Genomic DNA, 12795 nt, shown 5'->3' with positions numbered 1-12795 from the left:
CCCCCACCTCAGGCTTTCACCACCCTATTGTCTGTGGGCATGGGTTATGCATATATACACAATCTTTGGTTCATTACCTTCTGCCCATCCACCCTCCCCCACCTTCCCTCTGAGATTCTTCACTCTGTTCAGTGCTTCTGTGTCTCTGGATTTACTCCATTCATCAGTTTATTTTGTTAATTAGATTCCATATATGAGTGAAATGATGTGATACTTGTCTTTCTCTGACTGACTTATTTCACTTAGCATGATACTCTCCAGATCACTCCATGATGTCTCAACAGGTAAGAGATTATTCTTTTTTACTGCTGCATAGTACTCCATGGCATAAATGTACCACAGCTTTTTTATCCACTCATCTACTGATGGGCACTTGGGCTGTTTCCAGATCTTAGCTATTGTAAATTGTGCTGCTATGAACATAGGGGTGCATATATTCTTTCTGATTGGTGTTTCAGGTTTCTCAGGATATATTCCTAGAAGTGGGAACACTGAGTCAAGTGGCAGTTCCATATTTAATTTTTTAAGAAACTCCATACTGTTTTCCATAATGGCTGTACCAGTCTGCATTCCTACCAGCAGTGTACTAGTGTTCCCTTTTCTCCACATGCTCGCCAGCACTTGTCATTTATTGATTTGTTGATGGTAGCCATTCTAACAAGTGTGAGCTGATACTTCATTATTGTTTTAGTTTGCATCTCTCTGATGATCAGTGATTTTGAGCATTTTTTCAAATGTCTCTTGGCCATCTGTGTGTCCACTTTGGAGAAGTGTCCATTCAGATCTATTGCCCATTTTTTAATTGGATTGTTTGTCTTCCTTTTGTTAAGTTGTATGAGTTCCTTATACATTTTGGATATGAACCCTTTATCAGATGTATCATTGCCAAATATGTTCTCCCAAACAGTGGGCTCCCTTTTCATTTTGTTGATGGTTTATTTTGCTGTGCAGAAGCTTTTTATTTTGATGTAGCCCAATTTGTTTATTTTCTTTTTAGTTTCCTTTGCCCTAGGAGATGTAACCGTAAACATATTGATAACAAGAGATGTCTGAGATTTTGCTGCCTATGGTTTCTTATAAGATTTTTATGGTTTCCCAACTTACATCTAAGTCTCTTATCATTTTGAGTTTATTTTTGTGTATGGTATAAGTTGGTGGTCTAGTTTCATTTTTTTTGCATGTATTTGTCCAGTTTTCCCAATGACATTTATTGAAGAAATTCTCTTGACTCCATTGTATGCTCTTGCCTCCTTTGTCAAATATTAATTGAGTGTAATAGCTTGGATCGATTTCTGGGGTCTTCTGTTCCATTGATCTATATGCCTCTTCTTGTGCCTGTAGGCTATTTTGATTACGGTGGCTTTGTAGTGTAGCTTGATATCTGGTATTGTGATTCCTCCAACTTTGTTCTTTCTTAAGATTACTGCAGCTATTCAGTATCTTCTTTGGTTCCATTGTTAGAGCACTTTCCTTCTTGAACCCTGCTTGCTGTATCATTTCCTCCTATATTCTCTGCTCGTTGTGTCATTGTTGGAAGCACAGCTCCTGATCCTGTCCTACTATGCCAATTGTTGGGTCCAAGCCCCTCTGCCAGGGCTGGACCTCCTTGAATGCTGGGTGGTAAATGAAGAAGCCATGAGAAGTTGTGGGTAAATAAGAGTCTTTATTGTAGAAGCTAGTGGCCATGTAGCCATTGCTAACAAGGAGCTATTAGACAAAGCAGTTCTTCAAAGTAAAGTCCCATACAGTAGGCAGCCATACACCAGCTAGTTAACAATACATCTTTTCTACATAGCAGTAGCCTCTGTACCTACAGCCATTATCTGAGCAGCCGCACACTGCCTCTGGACCTACAGCCTCTCATAGTAGGCACATCTAAGCTCACTCATTATAGCAGTATCAGTAACATACTTTAGTGCTACTTAGACAAAAGAGGCTTTCTGCCAAATGGTGACATCAATCATTTGGGTTATAGAAGGGCACATTTGCGCAGTGTAACTTGAGATTACTGTGTCGTTGCACCTGTGTATACTATCTTAGCCTTGAATACTTTAAGATTCCCATTCTCTGAGTGGCCTTGGATATCCAGCGTACTCTAGACAAGGCCTTACAGTTCCATATAAATTTGCTCTAGATCTGTGAAATGTGCTGTTGGTATTTTAATAGGGATTGCATTGAGTCTGTAGATTGCCTTGGGTAGTATGGACATTTTAATGATGTTGATTTCTACCAATCCATGATCATGGTATATTCTTCCACTTGGTTATATCTTTCTCTTATCTCTTTTTTCAATTTTCTGGGGTTTTCGGAGTACAGGTCTTTTACCTCCTTGGTTAAGTTTATTCCTAAGTATCTTAATTTTTTTTGTTGCAATAGTGAATGGGATTATTTGTTTGGTTTCTCTTTCTGAGAATTCATTATTGTTGTATAAAAAAGCCATTGATTTTGGGGTGTTGATTTTGTATCCTGCTACAATGCAAATTAAATCTAGTAGTTTTTTGGTGGAGTCTTTAGGGTTTTCTATGTACAATATCATGTCATCTGTGAATAATGAGACTTGTACTTCCTCCTTTCCAATTTGGATGCCCTTTATTTCTTCTTGTCTGGTCATATGGCTAGGACTTCCAGTACTATGTTGAACAAGAGTGGGGAAAGTAGACATCTCTGTCTTGTTCCTGTTCTTCGGGGAAGAGGTATTAGTTTTTGTTCTTTCAGTATGATGTTGGCTGTCGGTTTGTCATATATGCCCTTTATCATGTTGAGATATGCTCCCTCTATTCCACTTTGCTGAAAATTTTTATCAAAAATGGTGCTGGATTTTGTCAGATGCTTTTTCTGTGTCTATTTATATGATCATGTGATTTTTGTCTTGCAATTTATGTGATGTATCATGTCTATTGATTTGCAAATATTGTACCATCCTTGCATCCCTGGAATAAATCCAACATTGTCATGGGGTATGATTTTTTTAATATATTGCTTGATCTCATTTGCTAATATTTTGTTGAGGATTTTAGTGTCTACGTTCATCAGGGATATTGCCCTGTAATTCTCTTTTTTTGTAGTGTTTTTATTTGATTTTGGAATTAAGATAATACTGGCCTCATAAAACCAGCTTGGACGTGTTCTTTCCTCCTGGAATTTTTTATATAGTTTGAGGAGTATAAGTGTTAGTTCTTCTTTGAATGTTTGGTAAAACTCCCCTGTGAAGCCACTTGGACCTGGGCTTTTGTTTGCTAGTTCTTTTATTATTGTTTCAATTTCATCAGTTGTTGGCCTATTTAGGTTTTCTGATTCTTCCTGATTTGGTTTTGTAAATTGTATTTTCCTAGGAATTTCTCCATTTCACCCACATTGTTCAGCTTGTTGGCATATAGTTTTTCATAGTATTTTCTTAAATCCTCTGTATTTTTGTGGTGTCAGTGGTTACTTCATTGCATTTGTTTCTGATGTTATTTATTTGGGTACTCTCTCTTTGTTTCTTGACTGGTCTGGCTAATGGTTCATCAATCTTGTTTATCCTTTCAAAGAACCAGCTCTTGGGTTCATTGATTTTTTGGGGGTATTATTATTATTACTAGTGGCCTGTTGCACGAAGATTCGCGCAATAGGCCTTCCTTCCCCTGGCTGCTGGCACCGGTTTTCCTCTGGCACCCGGGACCCAGGCCTTTGGTCCGGCCTCAGCAGCGAGGCTTGGCTTCTCTGCTCCGGCTGCTCCCAGTCCCTCATTTCTTTTTCCAGCTCTTCGAGCGGAGCCCAGGGCAGGCTGGAATCCTGGGTCACCCCTGGTGACCCAGGCCCCTAGCCCCTCCTTGAGCGGAGCCCAGGGCCGGCGGGAAACTTGGCTTCCTCCGTAGCCGGGAGCAACCCGAGCCTCCTGCTCGCTCCAGCTCCATGGCTGCTGCCATCTCCAGTCGTCTTCAGTATTCGCTCCATGCCTGCATATGCCATCTTTGTTGGGTTAATTTGCATAGTCTCTCTGATTGGCTGGTGGGTGTAGTGGAGTGGTGGAGTGATGGTTAATTTGCATGTTTCTCTTTTATTAGTGTAGATTATTTTTAGTCTCTGTCATTTATTTATGCTCTAGTCTTTATTATATCCTTCCTTCTACTTACTTTGGGCTTTTCTTTTGTTCTTTTTCTAATTCTTTAAGTTGTAGGGTTAAATAGTTTGCTATTAATTTTTCTTGTTTTTTTTTGAGGTAGGTTTGCTGTGTCCCAGAGATTTTAAGTTGTTGTGTGTTCATTTTCATTGGTTTCCAGGAAGGTTTTGATTTCTTTCTTGATCTAATTGGTAACCCATTCATTGTATAATAACATTATATTTTGCCTCCATATGTTTGAATGTTTTGGGGGTGTTTTTACTGTAGTTGATTTCTAATTTCATTCCACTGTTATCTGAGAAGATGCTTAACATGATTTCAATTTCTTGAACTTGCAAGTTCTTTGGTTCCTAACATGTCTTCTATCTTTGTAAATGATCTTTGTGTACTTGAGAAGAATGTATATTCTGCAGCTTTGGGGTGAAATGTTCTATAAATGTCAGTTAAATCCATCTGTCCTTTAGAGTCACTGTTTCCTTGTTAATATTTTGTCTGGAAGATCTTTCCAGTGAAGTCAGCAGGGTGTTAAAATCCCCTACTCTGACACTATTATTGTTGATCTCTCACTTAAAAGTCCTCTAGAATTTTTTTTTATATATTTAGGTGCTCCTATATTGGGTGCATATATTTTACCAGGGTTATATCCTCTTGTGGGATCAATCCCTTTAGTATTATATAGTGATTTTTGTTGTCCGTTTTGAAGTCTATTTTGTTGGATATGAGTATTGCTATTCCAGCTTCTCTTTCTTTTCCATTTGCATGGAATTTTTTTTTCTATGTCTTTCACTCTCATCCTGTATGAGTCTTTAGTTGTGAGGTGGGTCTCTTGTAGAAAGCATATAGTTGGGTCATGTTTTTGTATCCATTTAGCTACCCTATGTCTTTTGATTGGAGCATTTAATCCATTTACATTTACAATTATTATTTTATTTTATTTTTTTTACCCCGCCACTCATGCCCTCACCCCCTGGTGTCTGTGTCCATTGGTTAGGCTTATATTCATGCATACAAGTTCTTTGGTTGATCTCTCCCCCTCACCCCCACCTTCCCTCTGAGATTTGACAGTCTGATCGATGCTTCTCTGTCTCTGGATCTGTTTTTGTTCATCAGTTTATGTTGATACTTATATACTTCCATTTTAATTCTGTATGCCTAGGTTTCTCTCTTTGTTTCTTCTTTCATTATAGCCATCCCTTTAGCATTCCTTGTAATGCTGGCTTCCTGGTGATGTACTCCTTTAGCCTTTTTGTTTTGTTTTGTATTTTGTTTTGTTTTGTTTTCTGAGAACCTCTTTATTTCACCATCTATTCTGAATGAGAGCCTTGTTGGATATAGTAATCTTGGTTTCAGATCCTTGCTTTCTATTACCTTGAGTACTTTATGCCATTCCTTTCTGACCTGTAGAGTTTCTGATGAGAAGTCAGTTGTCAGCTTTATGGGAGTTCCTTTGTAGGTAACAGTTTGCTTTTCTCTTGCTGCCTTTAAGATTATCTCTTTGTCTTTAACTTTTGGCATTTTAATTATGATGTGTCTGGCTGTGGGCCTTTTTGAGTTCTTCTTGCTTGGGGTTCTCTGTGCCCCTGAACTTGTGTGACTTTTTTTTTTCATGGGCTTAGGGAAATTTTCTACCATTATTTCTTCAAACAAGTTCTCTATCCATTTTTCCTTTTCTGCCTCTTTTTGCACATCTATTATGTGAATATTGTTATGTTTCCCTTAAGCTGTCCTCCTGTTTTTAATTGTTTTTTCTTTTTGGTTCTCTGATTGAGTGATTTTTTTCTACTCTGTCTTTTAACTCACTGATATGATTCTCAGCTTCCTCTAATCTGCTGTGTATTCTCTCCAATGTTTTTCTTATTAGTGCTATTTAATCCTTTATTTCTGACTGTTCTTTTTTCATAGTTACTATATCTTTTTTCATGAGCATCTTTACCATCATTATTCTGAACTCTATATCAGATAAATTTCTTATCTCCATTTTATCTCTTTTTCTGGAGAATTCTTTTGTTCTTTCATTAGGGGGTTATTTTTTTTGTTTCCTCATTTTGGCTGCCTGTTTGGGTTTGTGACTATGTATCAGGTAGATCTTGTACACCTCTCAATCTTTAGTGCAGTGCAGTGTCCAACGCTCTTTATGAATAATTAGATCAGGCAAGGAATCAAAGCCTCTACAGACTGCCACTGTCTGTAGACTGATTGGATTCTATCTTGAGTAGCCTTGAAGCACTCTCATCCACAGGTGTGGTGAGTTTTTCCAATAGGGTGGGGCAGTTTCTTCTGCCTGGAGGCTAACTGTTATTTTTTGTCTCTTAATGGGCCTTATAAATTCCACACTGTGGGGGAATTTGTTTTCCAATAGGGTGGGTCAGTGGTCTTCCTCCTAGGCAAAAAATCACCTGTATAGCAAATGTCTTTCTAAGAAAGATGATCTTCACAGTATGAGGGAATGTCTCAGCATAGGAAACCGGGGTGTCTGTCTTTTGAGCTCTAACTCCAGAGCCCCAACCCTGGCTTCTGCTCAAACAGCTCCAGTCCATTCTGCCCTTCCTTTGCCAGAGCCAAAGGTGAATGGCTGCACATGGAATTTTGTGCACTGGCCCTTTAAGAGGGTGCCTGCATTCCAGCCATCTCTCCCTGGCAGGCAACAACCCTGCTGCTTTTCACAGCCAGAGTTATGTGGGCCCCTTTCTCAGTTCTGGCACTCTCTCCTGGGGGCCCGTGCTTGGGGATTACATCCCAAAGTTCTCAGTGGCAACCCCCACAGCTGAGATATCTCTCCTGAACTTTAATTGCTGTCTGTGGGAGCCTGGCCGCCTGTTTGCACCTCCGTCCTCCCTACAAATCTCTATGTGATCTCCGCTTTATGTCCTTGGTTATCAGTATTCTCTCCAGCTAGTCTTCAGTTGATTTTTCAGGATGTTTGTATTTTAGTTGTAATTCCAGTTTGGTCCTGGGAGTGTGTCAGTGTAGCATCCACTTACTTCGCTGCCATTTTAAATCTCCGTCTTACAGTATATCTTGATAGTAAACTAAAATGTTTTGAGATATAACAGGCAAGCATTAATACGACATGTTATAGAACATTAGATTTAGAACACAGACCTATGAATCTTAACACTAGAAAATTCTAGAATCTTTCTGTTTCTGTGGTTACACACACGGGAACTTTCCAATATAGTTTCTGAATTTCTTGTTCACTGGGTCTTCCTGCTTTGTTCATTTAGCTTACTTCTTGTCACCTAGCAGTTCCATTCATTTCTGAGCAACTCTGGGACTTGTCTCATAGGACAGTGTTTATCTAATTCAGGCTGTAATTATTAATATTAAAGAAGAAATAACAGAATATAAGAATGTAAGCTTTGCTATTGCTGATATATTTAGATGCTGTGATGGGTTGAAGTTAGGATATGCAGTAGTCTGGTTTCTAAAGCCTAATGGTGTTAATTTATAGCAGGTTGGTGGGGGTGAGAGTAGGGAGGTGTGCCCAGAATCATCACCTCATGGACAGGCTCTTGTACCTAAATGGCGCTGCTGTCACCACATCTCAGCTCTGGCTTGGTTGGTTCCAGAAGGCTTATGCCAAGAACAAGGACATTACTTACAGAGCTGACCTCATGCGAAAGAGATGGTATCAAATAGAGCAGCTCAGTCCCTGCTTGTCTCTTTCTTACACTTCTGATCCATCAGTCATGTCAGTTTTTTATGTAAAGACATAAAAAATGCATGTCATTATTTTGTCATCCGTGTTCTGTTGGAAAATTATTGAAATAAAAAGCTGTTTTTATTCTAGCAGTCTTAGTAGTTTTTGGAGAATATTTAAGTTATTGGGGCGAAATTTCTGATATTATCGCTTCTGTTTGTTTTTGTTTCTGGTGAAGCTTGATAGAGTGTCTTGGATGTGAGTATAAAAATAATAGTTTAAAGACTTAAAAATTGCTTTAGAATAGAAATAATTTGCTTTCATGTTATTTTTCTTAAGTATTATGGTGTCCTAAGCATCTCTGTATGGGGGGAAAAGTCAATCTATTTTAATTTTCTTTTATCAAATTGAGAATTTTTGTTTTGCATTTAATCCTTGATTTATGAAGTACCTGGCCTCACTACCTATAAAAATCACCCAGCAGTGGGTAACAAAGTAGTGTTGCTGGCACCATGTTACAATAGCACAGGAGTACAATAGACTGAGGATATTTTCTAATGCAGGATTTTGGTGTTGTGCAAAATTTGCTCACGCAACACAAATAGTATGCCAACTCTGATCACAGTTTCATTTCATGAGTACCTACTAATTTTTATAATAGTAATTATTACAGTAACTACAACATGTTCATAACAAGGGGGAATAGAGCATATAAGGTATGTGCATTCTCCACCCTTCCCCTGACAACATACATATTCATGAAGTTGTGTTTTTTCCCCCCCAGTTAAGCAGTGGAGAAGATGGAGAACAGAGAGGAAGCTAAAACTCCTTTGAATTCCTTTACCAGTTTTCCATTCCATATCTCACAGATAATGTAGAGTGCAGGACTGTATCATTTGCCTCTGGTGTAACAAGTTCACAAAAGCATAGAGGGAGGAGGGAGTGTATTTTCACCATTGATGGCTTCAGAATTTCTCCATAGGACAATAATTTGTTTGGAGTGGGAGTTTGTGCTTGACATACTACCTCAGATATTGCCATTATTTTAATGTTGATTTTGCATGTAAAATATTCATACTTTTGCTAGGTTACTAAATTCAGTATATAACATGTTTTCAAGATGGAGAACAGTAAATATTGATTGGCTGATTTCCCCTACACAGTCTAAAAGCTTCTTTTAATTATATTGACATTATTTTGACCAAATGTGTGAAATAGATTTAAAAATGGAAAAATCATCCCTTAAGTTATTGGAAATTATATATTAGAAAATGAGATGTGTCCAGTGAATTTAATTGTAATATCCAAATGCTTTAAAAAATATCTTCCTTGGTTTTGATTAATATCATAATTTGGCAACTGTTAATATTTCTCATGTATTAATTCTCTTTTCTTCCAGGGGCCACATTATCTTAGTTCCAGAATTTAGTCTTCCTCTGGAATACTACCTAATTCCCTTCCTTATCATAGTGGGCATCTGTCTCATCTTAATAGTCATTTTCATGGTAGGTAAAATTATTTTAAATGCTTTAAAAAAAAATAATATAGATGGTCTAAATTACACTATATTGAGTAATAGAAGCCTTGCTTTAAAAAGTATGTATTGTGTGAGTCCATTTGTATAACTGGTTCTGGAAAAGGAACGATAATTTTGGTAGAAAAAATCAGAACAGTGATTGCTTCTGAAGGGTTAGGGAGGGGCGAGGGATTTACTGGGACACCTATGAAGGAACTTTCTGGGGTGTGAGTCATGTTCTGATTCTCAAGAGAAGTTTGGGTTGTACTAATGCCTGATTCACCAAATTATATAGTTAAATTTTGTGCATTTCATTGTATGTAAATTTTACCTCAAAAGAAAAGAGAATTTTTTTAGAAAAATTAATTTCTAAGTAATGATATACATGGTGAAGTAATTTGGGAGAAGTATACTCATACCTGCAATCTACTTTGTAAAAAATTAATAGAAAAAAGGATTTATTGATGGATAGATAGAGGGATGGATAGATATGTGATAAAAAGTAGCATAGTAAAATATTTGTTGTAGAATCTAGGTAGTGGCCATATGGTTATTTATTTATAAAAATTCTTTAAGTTTTTCTCTATGTTTGAAAATTTTTATATAAAATGTAAATAACGAATAGTATGAGGGCTTGAGGTAACCACCAAAACATTGGTTACCAAAGGATGGCTTCAGGGCTCTTAGTGGGTCTTCAGGGTCAAAATCATTTTCATAATAATACTAAAATATTTTTGCTTTTATCACTGTCAGTCTCTCAGGGTTTATAGAGGAGGTTTCTAGAGGCTATATGGTATGTCTTATGAAAACAAATTGAAGGCAAAAGCAGATATGAGAATCCCTCGGTATTCTACCAAAATAGATATTAAAAGAGACTTGCAAAAATATAAAACAATCCCACTGTTCTAACGTTTTTTTGATAAAGAATGTTTATATCAACATCCAATGAGTTTAGTATTGTATTTTGTTTATACATTAATTTAAAAATTAAATGGCATCTTTGAAATGTTTAGTCTTCTTATGCTGCTATGGTATTTCTTTTTAATTATTTAGGTCTTTCATATCTATCAGTTTAACATTTTTCTGTAAATATTTTGCAGGTCTTTTGTTAGACTTTTTTGAAATTGCATTTTCTAATTAGTTATTACTAAGCTCTAAGGACATTATTGATTTTTTACAATAAACTTAATTTTGGAATAACAATAAGATTTACAGAAAAATCACAAAGAAGAGAGCTCCTGTTCATTTCTCATCTACTTTCTCCTCTTGTTAACATTTTACATTATAATGGTACATTTGTCAAAACTAAGAAACTGACATTGCTACATTACCAGTAACTAAACCCCAGACTTTGTATGGATTTTACCAGTTTTTCCATAAATATACCCAATCCAGAGTACCCCATTGTATTTAGTTATCACATCTTCCCATTCTCCTCTGATCTATGACAGTCTTTCCTTATTTTTCATGACCTTGACATTCTTAAGGAGCCCTGGCCAGGTATCCTGTAGAATGTCCCTCAATCTGATATTTTCTATCAGAGTTGGAATGCCCTTTTCATCATATCATGTCAGGGGTATGTGATCGCTGCATAACATCACTGATGATGCTAAACCTTCCTCCCTTGGTTAAGGTAATGTTTGCTAGGTTTCTCAAATGTAAAGTTATTATTTTTCTCTTTATTCTGTTCTACCTTTGGAAATGAGGCACAAAGTATAGCCCAACCCTAAAGGTGGAAAGGGACAGGAATTAGGCTTTATTTCATGGGGGTAGTAGGGAGAATCTACATATATTACTTAGAATTATTTTGTAAGGAAGATCTGTCTCTTTTGGGTTATTTATTTGTTTATCTGTTCATTTATTTATTCACTCATTTATTTACATTAATAAGTACTCACGTATGTTTATTTTACACTTTGGGTAAAATACTATATTATTTATTTTTGTTGTCTAAATTATTTGAGCTTTGGCCATTGGGAACTGTGCTAGGCTTACTTCCGTGTGCCTTTGATTTAACCCATCCTTTTTTTTTTTTTTTTTAAAGTACTTCTTTACTGTCTAATACTATAAGAAGCTTAAGGCTCATCTTACCTTTTTCTTATCCCAGCCCTAGAATCAGACATTTATCCAAGGAGCCTTGGTTTCTTTTATTGAAGAGTTTTATTTAGAAACTGTGATTTGGACAGTGGCCATTATTGATTTTAATACAGTAATTTTATATCTGTAAACTTGCTGAATTCTCCTGTTCTGTTAATTTGAATTTGTTGATTCTCTTGGGTTTTCAGTGTAGAAACAATGAGGTATAGAATGTTAGAACAACAAACAAATAAAAAATACTCTTGGTAAACTGGGAATAGAAGCACATATCCTTAAGCTAATAAAGATTATTGACTAAAAACTGTAAATAAACATTATTAAATGGTGAATTATTAGAAACCTTTCCTTGAAAGTCAGGAACAAAAAAAGGTTGCCTGTTGTTGTACCTTCTGTTAGCATTGCATTATATTTTCTGGCAAAACATGAAAAAGAAAACAACAAAAAACGCAGTGTAAGGATTAGAAATAAACCAAATTTTTATTTGCTTTTTAAGAAAATAATGAATGGGTGCTGAATTATGTCTTCTGTCTGTTGTAATGATCATTGGTTTTCTCTCTTTATTAACACCTTGCTGACCCGTCACAAGTTAACTTGTGTTTCCACTTACATTAATGTAAGTAATTTTAGGGTCTGAAAGCAATGTAGAGTTTTAAAAGAGCACTCTAGACTGTTTTCAAATAAAGATTCACCCTTCGGATTATCAGGAAAATTAAAAAATCATGTTTTACAAAAAAACAGTATTCAGTGGTAAAAATATTCCACTAGGATGTGTAAAAGTATGTTCTTGGAAAGAATAGTAAAATACGATATGTATGTAAAACTTGTTTAGTACCATTGCATGTAGATACATGTTATATGATATATCACACTAAAAAATATTTAAAAGAATGAAATATAAAAATATATGCAATTTATTAATTTTGACATATAGTAATATAAATGTAAGATATGACAAAATAAAGTACATTTGAGTTTATTTAGATACTTTCATTTAATATTCAAGTATGGAAAAGTAGCTGGGTGCATGGGTGAGTTCTGTCTTGAAATAGCCGGTCAGCAAGGTGTTAAGTTGGATTACATGAATATGTTTTATAAATTTTAAAAATCCTGTATTTTTGAGATAAACTATTTGATCATGATGTGTAAATTTTGTCTTTGCATTTAGATTATTCAGATTTATAATATGGGCTAGTCAGTTTTACATTTGCACATAATCCTAAATAAAACATTAGCCATCTGAATGTCTTGGTAAGAGAAAGTTTTAGTTTTATCAAGCTATAAGAATCTTGGGAGGAGAAACCAAGATGGCGGCATAGGTAAACACCGGAGTTTGCTGCCTCAAACAACCACTTCAAAAATACAACTAAAAGACGGAACGGACATCATCCAGAACCACAGGAAGGCTGGCTGAGTGGAAGTTCTACAACTAGGAGGAAAGAG

The 12795-nt window shown here is 36.1% G+C and overlaps 1 protein-coding gene across 5 annotated transcripts in view; it reads left to right on the top strand.

Annotated features, from left to right (window-relative positions):
• Positions 1-12795, top strand: part of RNF13 (ring finger protein 13) — a 190432-nt gene that overhangs the window by 127630 nt on the left and 50007 nt on the right. For all 5 annotated transcript variants that reach the window (XM_014537443.1, XM_014537440.1, XM_014537444.1 and 2 more), the window contains one exon: positions 9142-9247. In XM_014537443.1, the coding sequence (XP_014392929.1) occupies positions 9142-9247 (106 nt within the window). The remainder of the gene's footprint in view (positions 1-9141; positions 9248-12795) is intronic.

The sequence above is a fragment of the Myotis brandtii genome, unplaced genomic scaffold (assembly GCF_000412655.1).
Source record: "Myotis brandtii unplaced genomic scaffold, ASM41265v1 scaffold179, whole genome shotgun sequence".
Taxonomy (NCBI): domain Eukaryota; kingdom Metazoa; phylum Chordata; class Mammalia; order Chiroptera; family Vespertilionidae; genus Myotis; species Myotis brandtii.
Note: the sequence above shows the minus strand (reverse complement) of the source record. Positions and strands in the feature narration are given on the sequence as shown.